This window comes from Acipenser ruthenus, chromosome 4 (assembly GCF_902713425.1).
Source record: "Acipenser ruthenus chromosome 4, fAciRut3.2 maternal haplotype, whole genome shotgun sequence".
Lineage (NCBI taxonomy): Eukaryota > Metazoa > Chordata > Actinopteri > Acipenseriformes > Acipenseridae > Acipenser > Acipenser ruthenus.
The window spans coordinates 16,579,486-16,601,779 of NC_081192.1; the positions used below are offsets into that span (position 1 = coordinate 16,579,486).

Below are 22,294 nucleotides of genomic sequence, written 5' to 3' on the forward strand. Positions count from 1 at the left end.
TGTAAGGACTTGCTGTAAATTAAAGGCACACACACAGTATGATGTCTCTGCTGCATTCAGAGCAATATAATGGCTTTTATTACTTTATGAAAAACGAACGAATATCCAAATGAATACTTAAATTATGAGCAAATATTCCGAACATGAAAATCCTGTGTTCAACCCACCACTGATTTTATATTCATATAGATTATATATATATATATATATATATATAGATATATATATATATCTATATATATATATATATATATATATATTAGATATATATATAGAGATATATATATATATATATATATATATATATATATATATATATATATATATATATATATATATTTTATATGCACTTTATTTTGTTCACCTGCAGTATCAGGACTATGACACCAAAACATTTGCATGCTGTCTGGTAAAGATAATGGACTGATTTTTATGCTTCATGTCATGGTGCAAATTAAGACAGTTGTGCTGGCTTTATTTCATGCAACCATAAGTAGACCAAAAGAATATTATAATATTATAAACCAAGTTGTTTGCGTGATGTATAATATGTTAAACTAGTCTAGAAATCATTTTGAACAGCTTTGCTTTGTGGTCCTCTCGCCCAAACTGCTATAATAATAATAATAAATAATAGACACCCTACTCACATATACATTTTGGTGTCAAACCTACTGTTGGCTCTACATGGTCCTCTTATTGAACTGCAGCCATTACCTATTATTCTAGCTGCCTATCAAACAATGCTGTTTCCAACAACAGTTTGAGACTGCATACAGGATCAATGCAGCTACATATGCAACCAGAGTCAACTGAGAAATGAAATGACAAGAGGCAGGGAACAAAGAGCCGTCAGACAGCAAACCTGACTGCTATTCTTTTATTAAACACATACAACAAGAACTCAAGTGAAAGGAGATGACAGATCACTGAAGGTGTCCAGCTCCTTCACACAGTAAGCACTAGTTGGATGCAACAAGATGCCGCCTTTATACTCAGATGATTTTACAATGAGAAAACATCATAGCTAGACAGGTAATGATGATAATTTGCCTCATGTCCACAACAGACAGTTTTTTGGGGTATATCAGTACATTGTGATTGTACATAGGCTTTAAGACATGGCATGTTATCCAAAAGAACGTCTACTTTAACATATCATTTTACATTCCACAATTTTTTAACATTACTGGCAATTTACAGAAAGAGTACCTCCAACAATTATAAAGCCTACAAACCTAGTTTGTAATGTGTTTTTTCTTTCTCTGTGCTCAAATCTCTGTACTTGTGAAACCGTTTTGTGGTGTGTATATTTGTTGATCTACTGGGACATCTCATGTTCTAAAGGTATCCAGTTTCTACCCATTTAAAAAACTGAATTGCAAATCAGGCAAATGAAGGGATCACATCCTATACTTGCCCTGGAGTCACAATATTTGTCAGCAGTAAAAACCAGGAAACTCTGTGCCCGGCTCTAACAACTTGGCCATTCCTTCATGTGGTTTGAAGCAAGGTGTATATTGAAATGGCACTTTTTTCTTTTTAATCAAAAGGTGTTCTATCAATAATGCATTGCTTTTCAAGCCAGTGCAGATTTTGGTTCTTCATGCCTTTACACTTTAGCACATTTAAGACAAATGTCTGCAAAAAAAACTTTTTTGCAGCCAATATACAGTGCCTTGCGAAAGTATTCGGCCCCCTTGAACTTTGCGACCTTTTGCCACATTTCAGGCTTCAAACATAAAGATATGAAACTGTAATTTTTTGTGAAGAATCAACAAGTGGGACACAATCATGAAGTGGAACGAAATTTATTGGATATTTCAAACTTTTTTAACAAATAAAAAACTGAAAAATTGGGCGTGCAAAATTATTCAGCCCCCTTAAGTTAATACTTTGTAGCGCCACCTTTTGCTGCGATTACAGCTGTAAGTCGCTTGGGGTATGTCTCTATCAGTTTTGCACATCGAGAGACTGAAATTTTTGCCCATTCCTCCTTGCAAAACAGCTCGAGCTCAGTGAGGTTGGATGGAGAGCATTTGTGAACAGCAGTTTTCAGTTCTTTCCACAGATTCTCGATTGGATTCAGGTCTGGACTTTGACTTGGCCATTCTAACACCTGGATATGTTTATTTGTGAACCATTCCATTGTAGATTTTGCTTTATGTTTTGGATCATTGTCTTGTTGGAAGACAAATCTCCGTCCCAGTCTCAGGTCTTTTGCAGACTCCATCAGGTTTTCTTCCAGAATGGTCCTGTATTTGGCTCCATCCATCTTCCCATCAATTTTAACCATCTTCCCTGTCCCTGCTGAAGAAAAGCAGGCCCAAACCATGATGCTGCCACCACCATGTTTGACAGTGGGGATGGTGTGTTCAGGGTGATGAGCTGTGTTGCTTTTACGCCAAACATAACGTTTTGCATTGTTGCCAAAAAGTTCGATTTTGGTTTCATCTGACCAGAGCACCTTCTTCCACATGTTTGGTGTGTCTCCCAGGTGGCTTGTGGCAAACTGTAAACGACACTTTTTATGGATATCTTTAAGAAATGGCTTTCTTCTTGCCACTCTTCCATAAAGGCCAGATTTGTGCAGTATACGACTGATTGTTGTCCTATGGACAGAGTCTCCCACCTCAGCTGTAGATCTCTGCAGTTCATCCAGAGTGATCATGGGCCTCTTGGCTGCATCTCTGATCAGTCTTCTCCTTGTATGAGCTGAAAGTTTAGAGGGACGGCCAGGTCTTGGTATATTTGCAGTGGTCTGATACTCCTTCCATTTCAATATTATCGCTTGCACAGTGCTCCTTGGGATGTTTAAAGCTTGGGAAATCTTTTTGTATCCAAATCCGGCTTTAAACTTCTCCACAACAGTATCTCGGACCTGCCTGGTGTGTTCCTTGTTCTTCATGATGCTCTCTGCGCTTTAAACGGACCTCTGAGACTATCACAGTGCAGGTGCATTTATACGGAGACTTGATTACACACAGGTGGATTCTATTTATCATCATTAGTCATTTAGGTCAACATTGGATCATTCAGAGATCCTCACTGAACTTCTGGAGAGAGTTTGCTGCACTGAAAGTAAAGGGGCTGAATAATTTTGCACGCCCAATTTTTCAGTTTTTTATTTGTTAAAAAAGTTTGAAATATCCAATAAATTTCGTTCCACTTCATGATTGTGTCCCACTTGTTGTTGATTCTTCACAAAAAATTACAGTTTCATATCTTTATGTTTGAAGCCTGAAATGTGGCAAAAGGTCGCAAAGTTCAAGGGGGCCGAATACTTTCGCAAGGCACTGTAGGTGCAGGATGTTGTTCAAAACAAATGTTCACCCATAACTATAAAACACTTGGTGCTAAATGTCAAAAAACTAAAAGAAACTAAATTAATTAAATGGCAAAAGTTTCAACTAGAATTCTTCAATTAATTGACTTGTATTTGTTCTACTAGCACTTCAATGTCCCAGAATTATTTTCTGTTTTAATATTAAAACAGTCTGCCATCTGTTCACTGCATTCTTCCATAGTTAGGCCTTCTGTGCACGTAACTTCAGGAGAAGGCAAATCTTGTATACATTAAAACCTCTTTGACACACTTGCAATTCTATGAACCAGATACATGCCTGCTAATACTGAAACAGTGGAAGGGTATGTGTGTCACAGCTTAGGAGGCCAAATAAGCATTTAAAAAGGGGATTGCCATGTCTCTGCTTTAAAGCAGGCCAGTACTGAATGGTAAGAGATATTCAGGTCAGGCCTGAGGGAGGTTGTAGGTTGTAGTGTCATCTTCCCCTGCCTTCTCTAAGCACTACATTTACTGGTTAGCTGTAGTGAATTGATGAATTAGGTTTTGGACACAAGTTTGCTGGTCATGGCTCCCTGCCCAGTAAACAGTATTAACTTCACAAACTCCTAAGGTTGTCATGCACGTTTAAAACAGTAGACCACACTTACTTAACAGACTAGGTCTGCAGAATACTGTCAATGCAGGTACTATGTGGATAGGCACACAGTACATGGTGGCTACATGGCCTGCACTTGACCAGTGGATTAACAGTTGGCTTCAGTGACCAGTACTGGTTATCCATGACATTACTAAGCTTTAAAGCCACTTCAATTTCTCGTGTGGAAGACAGCGTGCTTACCTGGACTCTGGGTACTTGGTGAGTGTTGCCAGGCTGCTGGTGTACATGTGGCCGCCCACGTCAATATGAACTGGAGCATTGGACTTGGTGAGCTGTGCAGATGTTGGGATACCCTGGTTGCTCAAAGGAGATGCAGGAGACCTGGTTATCATGGGTCTGGACATATTGGCTCGGTTATCCTAAAAAGAAATTGAAAACTGGAATAAAACTAAATGTAAAGTATGTATGTTTAATATTCCATATTCACTAGTAACCTAACATACAACATCACTGCCAGAATCATGAAGGCATATCACAACACACCACAAGCTGAATAAAAGAAGGGGGGTCACTATCCCAACCAGGCCCAGAGGAAGACTATGAAAGGTAATACTAAAAACAAAAACAAATGTAACAAAATTAAAAACAGACTCAAGCCACAGACAGAACAGCAAAAATACCTTCCATTTAACAGAACAACAGACAGGTTAGGGATAACATGGTCATATTCTGATAATTTTCTACAGTTCAGCCATAAACGTACTGCAAGTAACACATGATAAATCAGTCCAAGTATCTTTATGTTGATATGCACCATTGCCATCCACTGGACACCTATTACCAGTAACACAAAAGGAAACTTGATCTACATAAGACACTTCAGTTACTAATGTCTATGGCTGGTAACTAAACCGAAAGCTTCTAGCCCAAGATCAAAGCACCCAAAACACAGAATTATATACATTAAAAAAAGTTTACAATATATACAAAATGTAATATTTGAGTAATATCAATAAGAACCACTCAATGATGACTATTTAATAGTAGCCCCTATGGAACACACACTCAGCAATCCAATCATCCTTCATATCACCTTGGAGATCTACTGGGAACATCTGAGAATGGTGTCCTCACACATCACCTTTGGGGGTTAAGCACACCATACACGAGGAAACCGGTTTCCAGACAAAATGTTTCGTTGTGTATCCAGAAACAATGAAGATGGCATGGTTTGGAATCCTGCTACAATCAATTGTTTTATTAATATGTATGCCGACGCATTCTAGTGTCATTTTGGGGTATAGCAGCTCCTCAAGTGTCTGGATCCATACAAACAAAATTGTGATAACTTAAGCTTGGCTCATTTAAAAGAGAATGGTCCACTCCTCTCTCCTCGCGATTCAGGATCCACTCCCTTGTCCAGAGGAATGATCACATGTTGCTTAAAAGAGTCCTCACAAATTCTGAAAAAATGTTTCCAAGTGCATGCTGGGCTTTAGACCAAGCATTTTCAGATATTATCCAAAAATTAAAACCATGATTCTCAGACTCAGATAAGAGAGCTATCCACCGTTCATAATACTCCTCACCTTGTAAGGGCTGCCTGTCTTGATACTTTCAGTCTTCCCTTGCATTCCTTATAAAACGGTCAATAATACATGAAGAGCAGCGCTTCGTGTCGGAGGCTGGGTTGTTAATGGCGTGTGTCTGGCAGTGATCCCTGGCTAGGGACAAAGCAGTGACTGGGAAAGGGCAAAAAGGAGGTCACTGAACCAGAGGGATCTAAACACCGACCTGCAGGCACAATAAATGTCAAGCCTGTCTGCACATAGTCTAAATGAACATTGAAACAGGGTTTTATTTCAGGATGGAATTGCTACCAAAGACCAACGGTTTCTTTATTTATTTTTTCTAATTGACACTAGTGCTTAAGCCATAGTAGATAATAAACTCAAAACCTTCATACCATGTGTCCTAAAGACCAGGCACACAGGGAAATACTGCAAACACTTAATATATGTCATTTCGTTTGTATGTGAACATATTGTATTAAAGTTTATTTCTATGAATCCATGCAGCGAGAGATACTTTTAGTTTCCCCAATTGCTGTCACTCCCACACAGAGGGATTATTGCATGCGAGAAAATCAACAGCTGTGATTTACAGAGCTGCATTAACCTCTTCTGTGCTTCAGGATGTACCTGCTACGTCCGGATTAAAAAAAAAAAAAAAAAAAAAAGGTTGTTTGACATTTTTTCACTCGGGGGTCGCTCACTGAGGAGTTATTACATAACATATTCAGTCGTTGGCTTTAATTTCACTGTATTTCACCGGCAGTTGCAAGTGGTGGCTCTCTGGCTTGTACTATGAAACATCGTGAATGAATTTAAAATAATCTGTGTAACTTTCATTTTCTTTTCAATGTGTTGTTTTTTTTCTGCCCAATTGCGTGAATTCAGCGATCATTGGGTAAAAATGAACATTAGGAACAATGTGTTTTTTGTATATAGTTACTGTATGTGAAACCTTGTATCTCAGACTTAAGAACATAAGAAAGTTTACAAACGAGAGAAGGCCATTCAGCCCATCTTGCTTGTTTGGTTGTTAGTAGGTTATTGATCCCACAGTCTCATCAAGCAGCTTCTTGAAGGATCCCAGGGTGTCAGCTTCAACAACATTACTGGGGAGTTGGTTCCAGACCCTCACAATTTTCAGTGTAAAAAAAGTGCCTCCTATTTTCTGTTCTGAAAGCCCCTTTAATCTAATCTCCATTTGTGACCCCTGGTCCTTGTTTCTTTTTTCAGGTCGAAAAAGTCCCCTAGGTCGACATTGTCAATACCTTTTAGAATTTTGAATGCTTGATTCAGATCACCACAATATCCTTTTTGTAACGAGGTGACCAGTACTGAACACAACATTCTAGATGAGGTCTTACTGATGCATTGTAAAGTTTTAACATTACTTCCCTTGATTTAAATTCAACACATTTCACAATATATCCGAGCGTCTTGTTGGCCTTTTTTCTAGCTTCCCCACATTGTCTAGATGAAGACATTTCTGTGTCAACATAAACTCCTAGGTATTTTTCATAGATTCCTTCTTCAATTTCAGTATCTCCAATATGATATTTATAATACACATTTGTATTGCCTGCGTGCAATATCTTACACTTTTCTCTATTAAATGCAATTTGCCATGTGTCTGCCCAGTTGTGTCTAGTTTAGTTGATGTTAAACAAAAACTGTTGGGCTAGTCAGTTTGAGAATACGATTTAATTATTTTACATATTTTTCGAATATTGCATTTTATTTTTTAGTAATTCCTTTATTCATCTTTCTTACTTTATAATTTTATATTGGATCAAATTTCATTTTTCTATCGTCCCCAAAATATTTTATAATTGACAACCTTTCCTTCATCTGATTTATTCCTTGTTACTTTCTTTTCTTCTCTCTTGCCTTTTTTTCTTTTTTACTGTTCTCTTTTCTCCATATCATAAAAATATTTGATTGGACTTCTTGGTTTCTATTTATTTTTCTTTTGCTCCATTTAGAGAAAAAAAGTAAATATATACTGTACTGCAAATTTGAAAACGACTTGGCTTTTTCCAATTATACTGTGAAATTATATATTTGACAGATTTTATTACCTCTGATTTTTTTTCCTGTTCTACATTTTGGGGTGTATTTTATTGATTAGTACTGATTTATATATATTAGGTTATATATTGATTTTATTTTTCATTTGCTCCATATAATATATATTGTGTGTATAATATATATATATATATATATATATATATATATATATATATATATATATATATATATATATTGTAACAGAGCTTCTCTCTTATCAGCTTGTTTGCCCTTTAAAAACACAGACCCAGACACAGAACTGCACATTGAAGCACTTTCGTGCACTTTTATTACAAAACAAAATAAACAAACAAAACAAAACCTAGCTCTCATTGAGCACTAACTAAACACACAGGAACCTCAACTATAAGGCAGGGCGGCTAAGCCGTTTACCTGCTACACAAACACTCTGTTCTTTCAACTTACACTTTTCCTGTAACCTTTCTTGACTGCTTGGAAGCAGAGCACCCCTTCTGCCTCCTTCTCCTCAGCAGCCTAGAGCAGACTGACTGCTTCTTTTTTATACTCTGCACCTGGCTCTACTTTCCAATCATTGCCAGGTGCCGGTGATAATTAAACAAACAATAAAACAATTACCTTGGCAGGGAGGCTTTAACCCCCTCCCTGCTGTGTTACAATATATATATATATATATATATATATATATATATATATATATATATATATATATATATATATATATATTATATATATATATATATACACACACACATATATACATATATATTGAAATATTTGTTAGGTAGTGAAGGTTTTGGTCAGTAAAATGGCAAGAAGGCGGCTTACTGCAGAGGCTGTTACTGACCTCCTAATGGAGTCTGACACAGAGGGAAATGTTGTGCCCGATGACTCTGCTAGAGAATATGTGCCGAGTGACTCTTCCTCCAGTGAGGAAGAGGAGCCGATGGACATTGAACCTGAGCCGCTACCAGAACATAATACATTTTATGAAAAAGCAATTTAAATTTTTTTTTTACAATAGATGGATTTTGTGGTTACGTGACAAAATAAACAAAAAATCTGGCACCAATAGAAACTTCAAAGTCTGACAAAAAAAAACAATTTATGGTTTGCCAGGGGTATCTGAAAAGGAAAATAGAGTAATTTTGATGTAAAACAGGAGTCACAAATTCACAAAATGCCTCTACCACAGGGAATTACCAGGGCCTTAGCACAGAAGGGGTTAGTGTGTATATTAGTGTTCTGTCTTTGTAAGGTATATACATCGTAATTTAAAGCAGAGCAGTACTAGGCTGGCTCTTTCCTCAACACACACACCTCTGTATCCCCAGAACCTGATAATCAGCTAAATAATGGCATTACCGAGTTGAATAGCAATCGGACAAGTGGTTAGAAGTTACTGAAACAATGCAGGAAGCTAGCTGGCTTATGGGGGCAGCCTCTCAATGGGCTCGACTAGAACACAAAGCGTGTGGTGCAATGGTGGACTTTCCCAAACCCTTGCCTTTTTTTTCTCTCTCTCGACGACAGCAGGCATCGCCAGCACTGGTTTACAGCTAGACCATGTCATGCACTGTTGCCATGTCACTTACACGATTAATGCCTGAGCCCCCAGCTGCTGCTGCGACAAACTGTCGAACACACATCCATCCACACAACCAGAACAGTGCCAGCCAAACTACAGTACACTAATACAGCATTTAACCAACACAGGTCTGTGTAATGAAACTGCAAACACATGCAGCAAGAAGCAATAAGTGTTTTATTTTTACTTGTGGAACAGGGTAAACAGAGACCTACAGTCCAGTGTATACAGTGTATGTGAGCCACCTTCATTTCTCAGACTTGGATACCAAAAGACTGCATATTAAATGTACATTGACAATTTTATTTCTGTTGTAAAAAAATAATAAATGTAAAAAACAAATATACTGTATACTAAGAAGCAGTCTCTATGCATTATATGTGTAAACTATGCCAAGAACCAATTCTAGATAAAATGCATTTACACCACATGCATTAAAATAAATAGTTTATAGCCAACTTAAAACCCACTGGAGGCATGGATATTTTACTCCACGGAGATCATTTTTTTATTCAATACACAGGATTGTTTCCAAACCTGGCTGGCTCAGACCCTTAACACTGAATAAAACCTGATTGCTCATCCCAATTCTTTTTCCCCTCCTAACCAGTTGATTAAAACTCAGCTAAAATCATAAAAGTGTGTACTGTAAATACTGCATTTAATAGTATTGGGTCCCAATATTAACTAAACATTAATTAATCAATAAAACTAATAAAAAATACAAACCGACATCAGTAGAAATAACATGTATATCTCTTTGGCCATTCAATTGTGATATACACTAACAAATCAATAACTGCATACCCCACCCATCTGACTAAAAACCATATTTTCTATCTTTCTAGGGGGTAAGGAGTGCAATCTCTAAATACACCTCCACGTTGAACAATCTTTGATTATTTAAAAGAGCTTTTAACATTTATTTTGCCACGTGCCTTGTATAACTCCAAAGTATCTCAAGACATTCGCACGACTAGAGAGACCAGACAACCCCCCGAATAACAGTTAACCACGTTCATCATTCATAGTGCTTCCTGATTGGCAGATGAACATTCTGAGGTTTCCAATTGACTTTATAGAGCTATGTAGGATAGTTTCTCTTACCTGACCACGGTCTCTTTTATTTTAAAGGATTTTTTTTTTCTTTTAATTTCACATCAAAATAATTCAATACAGATAAATGTTATTCTACATTTACTCTTTGTTGCATGAATGGTTATACCCAACTAAAAGGATAGTTGAACTTGGCCCATATAGCTTGTTCCACCAAAGCTGCAGTTTAGGATATCTTGAAATTAACAACGCTTGTTTGATTTCCAGAAACCAAAGTAGTTTAGCATACATCTTGCAAATGCGACAGCCAAATACATGATTTTTGTACATGAAAATAATACATTTGATGTAATAACCAAATTAAAACAAAATATGCCAGTAACAAACAGGACATCCTCACCGTCATCATGGGAATGTAGCCCAGCATGCCACCTCCACAGTATTCACATGTAAACCTATTCCATACAAACTGTTGGTGGCCAGGGGGAAAGTAACTCTTACTAATTGTTAGTAGCCAATAACACACAGGCCTTATAACGTTACCTTTTACTGTGCACAAAGAAGTCCCTAGCCAGTATAAGGGACATCATTTTGTGCAGAGGCTTAAGAGCACATTTTATATATATATATATATATATATAAGTTGTCTCTGTTGTTCTGTGATATTTATTAGCATATTTATTGGCATCCTAGTTCCTGTTGTATTTTAGTAGTATTATTTGCACTTGCTGTAAACTAAAAATGTAACACTGGTAGGCGTTGGCCAAATTAATAAATACTAAATAAATAAATGTTGGTATAATAGGAAAGACTAAGTACGTATAATATATATATATATATATATATATATATATATATATATATATATTATATATATTATATATAAAGCTTACTGTAGTGTAAAAACGTATTGTACTAAAAACGAGCACATGAATTAAATTGCACTTACTAACTTGTAGAAAAACTGAAATTCTACATATATATATATATATATATATATATATATATATATATATATATATATATATATATATGATTGAATGCTTTACATTTAAGGACGAACTTTTTGTGAAATACACAAAAGAAAAAAAAACTGGTAAAAATCATTGTACGTACAAATCAATACTAAATAAAAAGTACGCTGTAGCTTAGATGAAACTTGCTGCATTTTATCATTTTAATAACAGCAAATATGACATTTAACTTTGAAAAGCCTCCACGATAGGTGATTGGACAAACTTTACCTGCACAGGTAGTACAATGGCTGGCGAAGGGGTCCCAGTGTGTCCATTGGACTCGGGGGCAACAGCAACCGCAGGAGCAGGAGCAAGTTGTGGGTCAGCTTTTGCTGAAATCACAACAGGCGTGTCCACGTGCTGCTCAGCACGGCGCATACACATCCTTTTCGGAGAGGACCCACCTGTCACTTCAGCGAGGTAGCCGGGCTCATACGGTGTTCGCTTGGTAGCTGCCGATGGTTTAATTAACATGTTACCATCTTCAACCTGCTGCACAAACGGGGCCACCAGTTGGAAATGATATTGGGTCCCATTGACCGTCTCCGGAGCAATTTGACTGGGCGATAACTTTGTCCCAATGCCAGCTATGCTGTTTAGAGTTGCGATAGACACAGCGCCGATACAGTGGTTGGTATAAGTCTTTGACAGCTTTGCAGCCCTGGATAACATCTGCATCCTGGTACCCAGCAGGTTTTTCCCAATCGCTTTGTTTTCATACCAAGTAACGTCGCTCTCACTGCAATGATCCCTCGGCCTCTGAAAGAAAGCCTTGCAAAGAGGGTTCCGCTTGGAAATGTATTTCACAAAACTGGCATAAGGGCAGAACTCCGTTCCAGTTTCGTACATGCGAGGTAAGTTATCCTCATCAGAGTCTGTTCTTTTTTTACTCCAAGACGCCGACCTGGATTTATGGTATGGCCCGAGTGCTTTAAAGTACACAAACTTTCTTCCATCCTCATCTATTGCCAAGCCGAAAGAGTCCTCTTCTAACTCTCTCTGATTCTCTCTGCCTCTGGTGCAGAAATACATGCATGTCTCAAACCACACTTTGTTGAGCAAGCCGAAAGGCGTGTTTGTGTTAAACACACTGGAGGTGTACAGTTTTCTTAAGTCAGCCCGGGTGATTGCTTGCTTCTGCACAACAGGACCTGCGCCTTGCTCTTCAAGCTTTCGGATCACCGCTGCCAGTGTCAGGTTAGCACTTCTGAGCTCTGGATCTTTAGTAAGATCCAACGTGCGACAGTAAGGCGGCTCATTCAGGTACCTGTTCAAAGAGCTCCTAATGCTGATCAGAGAAGACTTGCTATACAGCTGCCCACTTTTTGAGCGTGCCTCTGCATAGAAAGACCTCAGCACCTTGCACAGCGCTTCCTTGTCCATATTCTCAAAGTCGGGACTTTGTGATTTCTCAGTAAGGTATTCCCGGAAGATCCTTACTGCATACCTGGTGGCTAAACGAGTGTTTTCGCTGAGCCTGGATCGGTCTGAGCGCTGCAGGTCTGATTCCAGGTACGAGTCCAGTCCAGAGATGTGAAATGCGTCCGCCTCCGAGTACAACTCACTCCCCTGGTCTGTACTCTGCATAAGGACCGCTTCCGTTTCCATAACACAACAGTTCTCATGGTCCTCACTCTCTGCTTCCCATTCCAGTCCGATATCCTCTAATTCTTCTTCCTCCTCCTCGTCCCCGGTTATCTGTATTTCCTGGATCTCATCATCCTCATCATCATCGCTCCTCACCAGGTAACTATTTTGGTCATTTTCTGTCCTCTCTGTGCCTGCATAGCTATCTCCGCTGCCAGGCATTCTCGCCATATTGCAGTCTCTCTGTCAGTCCTCGGGCAGGGCGCATGCGCTATATTGGACCGCAGCGCTGAGAGCCTTTGTTTTTTAGTGACCTTCAGCTACAGGCAGACAGCCTCTTAAAGGTGCAGAGACCTCTCGTTTCATGCAGACAAAACAGGCAGATTTTACAATAAATATACGGTAATTCTCCACAGATAAGTAATATGTTTTGAAGACAGAACGATGCATTTCAAGTTCAGGCAGACATATGTAAAGGCTTACTCGTTTTACACGTGTAAAAACGTGTATACTCAAATCAGAACACAAAAGAAATTGGTCTGGTCTAAAATATTTATATTCAGGCTCATACTGAACTTGTTTAAAACATTAGACAGACCTTATGTTTGTGTACCAGGCAAATCCAATCAAAGGGTTAAGTTCTGTACCGCTCTGCGACTTGACTCCAGGGTGAAAAGAAACACAGAATACAAATTATAATCAAAGCGTGCCCATTCGCCAACCAGAAAGCAGAATAATCAGGGATCGAGGCTGTCGCATTTATCTTTTGAAGATATCTTTCACTGCAGCCCATTCATTCTAAAACAAAGGGATAACCCGAAGTTTTCTGTTTCTAAAATATTCGTGCAAGGACAAAAGTCTGTTGCTGTATCTGATATCACGAATAACTACCAAATTATGCGGCAATTCTACTGTTCTAAAATAACAGTACATTGGGCTATGTAGATTTTACATCAACATTATTTAAAACAAAGCTTCAAAAGGACGATCAACGACGAGGCGTCTGAGTTAGGTGAACCTCCCACACACCGAGGGAGAGGGGAGGGTTATGTGTTTGCCAACCAGACAAAAGTGTGTAAATAGTACAAAAATAAGTAATCATCTGATAAGACATTAATTACACCGTGATCCCGCATGTAAATGACTAAGCATAACAATATAACAAAACCCGAAATTCTATGTGCGAGTGATAAACCTGCTGACCGGGCAGTACAGTAGCAGCGGACTGGCACAAAACTGAGAGGCTTTTTAGCAGAACATCAACATGTTTGTATTCTTAGGCTGCTATATGTAAAATATGAACAATCCATTCTACAATAATCTGTTCACAGCCAAGAGTCCCAGGTCACATTTACTTAGTGGAATGACCTCAAATTAATACAATCAAAAACATAATTAAACACAATAACCTTAACATGTACCATTTATTCTGTAAGGAATTGGACAATTCACAAAATAGCCATACTGAACCTCTTAAGCCTTTTAATCTTTACATTATTTTTTATAGAAATTGATTTCATTCATCAGCACCAAACACGTTTTTGAAATAATTTATTATAATAATGGCAATGAAAAAAAAAAAACACAGTACTGTATATCTGTGCATCATCTGAATTTTAATTCAGCATCATAAATCTAACAGTTCATCCTTAAATCAGCAGACTATAGAAACGTCCCACTGGGTACTGGTGACCTCAATTGAACAATACATTCCTCCCTGGGCTACCTTTATCATTGTGCAGAACCCCCCCCCCCCCCCCCCCCGGTTACTTTTTCTATGGGCCAGAGTCTCCTTAATGACTTCTGAGCTTGAAGGATGCAGCAATTCCATTTTAAAATAATGGGATTTTTTGATACTATAGATCAGCCCAGGCACTACCATAAAAAAGTGCTTAGATTCTATTTAACCTTATTATTATTATTATTATTATTTATTTCTTAGCAGACGCTCTTATCCACGACGACTTACAATCGTAACCTTAAAAACAAGCACCAAGCTGTGTTGTCACAGACTACTTTGTGAACTGTGGATTAATCTGAAGCAAACACACACACACACACACATTATATATATATATATATATATATATATATATATAGAGGAAGAGGTTTTGGACACAATATTTCACCAGTAGTGGACTGGAATAATAATAAAACAAGAAAAACACACACATATAGTTCTTACATGGTAACACTGTCCCGGGACAGACAGGCGTCGCGCGGCGTAGCGACCGAGGCATTTTGCCGCCTGTATCGATGCCATTGCTTTCATATGGTGTTCGATAGATCAGGGTGGGACAATATCGCTCAAATCGAAGCAGAGCAATTTTTTTCTTGCTGTCAGCAACGTATTGTATGTTTCTTTGCTAAACTGATCCCTCATTTCATATAGATTTAGATTATATAGGGTGCATTACAGCTATGGCCAAAAGCTTTGCATCTCGCCCTATAAAATTAATAATGTTATGTTGACATATTGAAATTACACATCACTTTGTAGTTTTCCAAAAATTGAAAAATGTGGCATTTCAAAATCTAACATGAAATACTGGACTACTATTGTAGTTTCCGGTACTTTTGAGATAGCCTACCATTTAGTAGTTTCTTAGATTGCATGATTTTAAATAAAATATCGAAATTATGTTCATATAGTACATTACAATGCAACCTGTGTTTGTTTGTAGTGGATGAAAACCAGAATTTAGTACTGGAGCATTCCGGTGGGCGACAGTCGTCTCATCAGATATGAGAAAGGACAGGGTGAGGTAACCAGATACAAACAGGCAGAGATGGGCACAAACTACCTTGTGCTTACTGGCCCACATGTTAACCACTGTACAAATAAAATAGGCACTTTGTATGAGCTAGTTACAGTCTTGGTGTACAGCATTGGTATTCAACTCTGGTCCTTGAGATCAATTCCAGTCCTGGTCTTTATTCCAACTAGGTCCTAAATTAGTTAATTGCCTTTTATCAACTTCAATTAACCACATTATTATTATTATTATTATTATTATTATTATTATTATTATTATTATTTATTTATTTATTTCTTAGCAGACGCCCTTATCCAGGGCGACAATTGTTACAAGATATCACATTATTTTTAGATACAATTACCCATTTACACAGTTGGGTTTTTACTGGAGCAATCTAGGTAAAGTACCTTGCTCAAGGGTACAGCAGCAGTGTCCCCCACCTGGGATTGAACCCATGACCCTCCGGTCAAGAGTCCAGAGCCCTAACCACTACTCCACACTGCTGCCCACATTAGAACCTGCATGGAGTAAAGACCTGAACTGGATTAGATCTCAAGGGCCAGAGATGGTGTACAGTATTATATTTAGGGCTTCTGTTTTTCGGTGCATATTTTTAGCTATTATTGTTTTTTGGGGGGGCTTTTGATTTTGATATACTGTATGAAATTAGTGTTTTCGGTTACTTTCCAAATGCTTGACTGAGTTTTTTTTCTGTCAAAATATGTATAGTAGTAACTCGACAGTACTTGCACACTTAAGTTGGACCTTCTTTCCTTTCCTGTCTTCCACAACGAAATCTCTATGATCACGGGCACAATCTTATGGGGGTTTTGTGTGTAGGCATTTTTTTACATTTTGCCACAATTCTGTTTTAAATCCTCCGGATCTTAACTGTAATACAGCTTTAAATCCTGCAAACAAGCCTCCATTCCTGATTGTAATCTCGTTTTAAATCTCACAAGCGGAGTCCCCAATAGAAATGTAGGAATGTGCTGTCACTCAGTAGTTGGGGCAGGTTTAAAGTATTCAGAACAAGTAGGTTTTATTTTTTAATGGTTAAAGGGTGAAGTCAATGTGAATTGATTAACCATTTCCACAGTTTTTCCGGTGTTTATTGGCTGTCCAGCGGTAATATTATTTTATGCATTTGGGGGTGTTATCGGGTTTTATCGGTTAAAACCGAAAATCAGAAGCCCTAATTCTATTATCGTGCAGTACCTCATTTACACCACTGTATCCCCCAGACACGCTACAGTGTTATTGCAAGGCATTGATGAACTCCATCAGGACATGGTGAAACTCTGAAATCCGTTACAGCCTAGCACCTTACCGCTTCCTGTGATAACGTCAGATTTAATACAATGGTCTAACTCAAAAACAATTGTGTGATACACTATATGAATTTGTAAAAATGTAAGTAAATGTATAACACTTTCAGATCTACAGACACAGGGAAGTTTTACATAGACCAGATGATGCAACGCAATGGAAGTTCAAGTCTAAACAAACACATACAATTTGTTCATCTTTAAATGGGTCAATTTTAATTATCTACACCTCAACTCCTCAGATCACTAAATAATTTAAATTGTAGTTTTGTGATGCATAACAAAGAGCTTATTTGTTTAACCTGTCTGTGGTGCAGAACGATTACATTACTGTTAACTCTCGGATACATATAGTACGATAACATACGATAAGATTCTTATACCAAAACAAAAATGTCTATGGGCCCATTTTGGCCCATGGTTTACATGAAAAGTCAATTCAGTTAATTGATAGCTGACTATATTATCATTCCAGCTTGACTGCCTGAGAATATAAAAGTGAAAAAATGGACAATGACTGCACAGAAAGTTTATACATTTCAAATTTCATGTCTATATCCCCAATGGTTTCCCAGATATCACATCTTGGCCTGTGAGCTGATTACATTGGATCAAACTTAGCTAACCTGTGTGTTAGCATTTACCAAGAGTTGATGAATGACTTAAATTAAGGCTGAAAGAAGCAAACGATTATCCCTCATATTCTGTTTATTATTATTATTATTATTATTATTATTATTATTATTTATTTCTTAGCAGACGCCCTTATCCAGGGCGACTTACACTTGTTACAAGATATCACATTATTTTTACTTACAATTACCCATTTATACAGTTTGGTTTTTACTGGAGCAATCTAGGTAAAGTACCTTGCTCAAGGGTACAGCAGCAGTGTCCTCCAGCTGTGATTGAACCCACGACCCTCCGCTCAAGAGTCCAGAGCCCTAACCACTACTCCACACTGCTACCCCTCCACCAGGGAAGGTCATAGAAACATTAGAATGTTCATATGACAGTGCTTGTGCCAAGATGCTCCACTAGCATCAACTGGACCTGAACATTTGCACAACTCCATCTGGTAGAGTTTTTGCTCTATTCTTATCTTCAGTGTTCCAAGAAAATATGTTCCAGGATGTTTCAGCTCATTTGCTCACTCCTTCATCAGCCCTGTTTTGTTTGGGCAATTAACTCAGTCTTTCTCTCAGCTGGTATACAAAAATCTGGAACTTTTCTCTTAATTATCCTGCATTACCTTCTTATTAAGCCTTTATTAAACTGCTTTTATAAAAATGAACAGGTTTTCGGTTTTAACCAATGAATAATGATAAAAACACTGATACAAAAACACACTGGAAAAACACTGGAAATGGTTAATACATTCACATTGACGTCACCCCTTTCCAATTTAAAAAACAAAACTACCTTTCCCAGTAAAGCAGGGCAACGTCCCTCCTACCTGACTTGTATCTATCATTGATTCTTTCTGAATACTTTAAACCAATCCCAACTACCTACTTTTCTATTGGAGACTCTGCTTGAAAGATTTAAAATGAGATTACAATTAGGAATGGAGGCTTGTTTGCGTGATTTAAAGCTGCATTACAGTTAAGATACAGAGGATTTAAAACAGAATTGCAAATTGTGGCGAAATGTAAAAAAAATGCCTACACACAAAAGCCCTAGAAGAATGTGCCCGTGACCATAAGGATTTTGTTGTGGAAGACAGCAAAGAAGGTACAGCTCAAGTTACTATACATATTTTGACAGAAAAAAAAAAACAGCCCAGCATTTTGCAGAAGTAACCGAAAAGTAAATTTTACATTATGAAAGCAAAAACCCTTAAAAAAATAAATAAATAATACATTTACATAACTGAAAAGTAGCTAAAAATAAGTACCGAAAAATTAAATAAATAAAAACTGAACAGAATCCCTACTTATACAAAAGGCCTGTATGTACATACTATATATTTCTAAAGAAATTACAATTTTGTATTCCTGATTGATCGTCTTGCTCGAGCAATATAAAGCATCCCAACTCTTTCCAAACACAGAATATTGTATTTGTTATATAGATTTACCTTCCAAAAATTTGTAAGTACGGTTAAGGTGGACTACGACTAAGACTAAGGTGGACTATATATTCCCAGGCAGGCTACAAGCTGTCCTGTCATTTCTCTACATTCACAGCTGATCAATGAACCAACAAAGCACAAGAAGCTTGATAACGTGCAAACTCAAGCCGTGCAGCAAAATTGCTATGCCTATTCGTTAAACATTATATTTATATATCACATGTAATTCATATTTTTTCAACGCATACCCCTTACACAACATATCTGGAGCGCTGTGAAATACATTGGTTTAGATCATTGTGATCTTCCAGACCTATAATTTACATGCCTTTCAGCTCTCAATGGATTAGTCCAAATTTGATTTCTGGATCAGGTTACAAGTTAAATGAGTTTTGTGGTCTCAGCTGAATGTGCGCAATTTGTCACAAATTGGTGCATTTATAAAATTGGTCTAAAAAAAAAAAAGAAAAGTCCAGAACTGCTACCTCAAACCCCAAGAGGGTTACCATCTCATGGTGCAAGCTAGAAACGTCACACTGGCAATGCATGAGCTATTCCCCAAACTGCTGGAATTCACAGCTATAGGGAATAGCGAAAGATCTAGTATTGACGATGAGAAAAAAAAACACACAAAAAAGGCGAGGATTCTAGACTCGCAGGATTCAATGTCCTAATACTGTATGAAAAAGTTAATATCAGTCCTTTTAGGTGCCGTCATGCATGTTGTCACCCAGGAGTGAGTTGGTTTACACTTTTTAATTACAGTTAGGGATAGGCTTCACACTTTGATACCCGGTTAGCAATTAGCTGTCCTTGGAGTTGAGACCTGTGCTGAGATTTCTCGTCCTCTCCTGATTTGTATGCAGTTTGTGAGAGGGCAGTATAAATGTATAGTTTTGAATTTAATTTTATAATCATTTTCACGACAGAAGCCCTGCAGGGAGTAAGGGAAAATAAACTGCTTGTTCTTCAAAAGAAGATCTACATAGCACACATGGCGAAGTGTGCAGGATTGTGCTTTGTGAATCCAGGTAATTTGTTCCCTGACTAATCTCAGGAGATGGAAACAAGTTCTGAGAACCATTTATACCAGGAACAGGCAGTAAAGGTAAGTAATGTGCTTTTATATATATATAAACTTCAAAGCCCGTTCAGTAACATTATAATAGATGGAACCAGTGGTGTGTAAATATACAGTGTTGCAGATAAAACCATCTGTACAATCACAAATGAAAGCACAAAAAACTAAAATATCTTCAGCACACCAAGACAGATCAAAGGCTTTGAAGGATGTATGCTATTGACACAGATGGCACGCAATAAATAAAAAATACTGGCATCAGCCATCATGTGCTTTTTTGTTAAATATAAACTAATTGGTACTGATCTTGGACTTGGCTATGTGTAACATAGGCAAGATCAGCCTAAATGTATTTTATAAAAAGTACTTTACTGGTACTTTGTATCAAGTTTCCTTTTGGATTTGCTGGCAATACATAGCTGTGCATCATATAGACACGTCAGCTGATCTGGCTTACATTAAATGCCTATGGCTGGCAAATAGAACTGAGAGGCAGCATCTGAACTCATAGTCAACGTACCCTCCCAAACACAGATTTGTTTTAAAAAAAAAAAAAAAAAAAAAAAAAAAAAGGAAAATTAAATGACTCAATGATTGCAAAAAACATCATAAAAAGGTAAGGGGAATAACAAACTAAGAAAATGTCATTTCAAGTTACTTACTCTTTAAAGAATCAGCATTAACTAAAAATCTATATATGATGTAGCCTCACAAATGTGCTATTCTTTGTGGAAATCACATACATGGGATATTGCACTGCCTGTGTCTATTCATTTGGCCCCACCCCTACAGCTGGATGAATTGGAGTTTAGACCTACTGTATTTCCAGATCAGCAAATTATGCAAAACAAAAAAAGTTACATTTCTTGTCTTTTCCCATGTTTATTTTAAGTGGAAGAATGCAAATGGTTATCCAAGGTTTGTCAAGCGGGTGTAATTTACTTCAAAACAGTCCATAAAGACCTGAATATATATCTCTTGTAATAAAGTTAGAGACGTTCCAACCCAGCCCAACTTGCGCTTCATTAAGCAGAGAATAACCTCCAGGATGGTAGGTAAACATCCATCGATACACCGAACTTCAGAACCTAAAACCAGGCCCCAGGAAACAAAGTAAACAATAACAATAAAAATGCCTTTGCAATTTTTGTAGTGGAGTTAGTGTTATATTAGTGTCTCTAAAGCAAAGCTAGTGATGAGGTTAACTAAAATCAATTACAACAAACCTAAAATGTGATCCAAGGATAACAATTGGTTTGACTATGCAGCCACCTGAAGTCTGTAAGGCTTTAGCTGAGAAACTAGTCCCATTAGCCGAGTGCCAATTTTCCTTTGAGTGAGTAGTCTTTAGTGAATTAACACACTCATTAGCACAGTACTTTTCTTCTTAATGCCTCTGCTCCTGTTCAGCCCATTAACTGCTTCAGCATGGTACTGTGCTGTGTTTCTTCATCTGTATGTGATCAGCTGCCCTTTCTATACCTGCTGACATTAAAGTCTAGGAATAAAGTTTGTGCCAGCAGACTATAGCAAGAAACGAGACACTGCTTTAAATAAAGCTTTAAAAGATATAACGCTTGTACTACAGACTGCTTACATGGTAAAACCTTTGCAACGTTCATCATATTAAGAGGAAGACACCCGCTGTATGATTTGACACAATCATTTTGTGTTTTGCAATTCTCCATTCTTATGATTTTCACATATGCAGAGTGAATCATAAACAATGCACCATATGAAAAAAGAAATGTCGAAAATTGTTCAAAATGAGTACTGTCTGGCACATGGTAATTACTTGATTCCAGTAAGCTACAGAGATGGCCAAAGGTTTTGCATCACCTACAATTTTAGGATTGAGCCATAATTACAAATAAAATAAATTAAAAAAAAAACTATATAAATATAATTGGTATTTTACAACATCATGTAATCAAAGAAACTACAAAATGATAGTCTACCAACAGCCATAGTAGTACAGTATTTCACGTTAGATTTTGAAATGTCCAATTTTTCAATTTGTCAGTTTTTCATTTAGTATCTAGAAAACTACAAAGAGATATGTAATTGAATATATTAATGTAACATTATTCAGCCAATTTCATTCCCCTTTATGAAGCTAAATTAGTTAATTATATATGATGATGCAAAACATTTGGCCACAGCTGTAGGTCACTGCCCAGAATATCAGGTGTGATATTTGCACATCCTAACTGCATCTCAAGGAAATCCATTTAATGGAAGTAGGTTGTGCCTGTCATCTTTCCACACTGTGTATGTTATGAT

General features: G+C 37.4%; 1 protein-coding gene across 3 annotated transcripts in view; it reads right to left on the reverse strand.

The window, feature by feature from the left end:
- Positions 1-22,294, reverse strand: part of LOC117399587 (BTB/POZ domain-containing protein KCTD1-like) — a 51,897-nt gene that overhangs the window by 24,427 nt on the left and 5,176 nt on the right. For 2 of the 3 annotated variants that reach the window (XM_033998872.3, XM_059022101.1), the window contains one exon: positions 4,146-4,324. In XM_033998872.3, the coding sequence (XP_033854763.1) occupies positions 4,146-4,324 (179 nt within the window). Of the gene's footprint in view, positions 1-4,145; positions 4,325-11,410; positions 13,093-22,294 lie in introns of those variants that run through there. The other variant, XM_033998871.3, reaches the window with a different exon arrangement.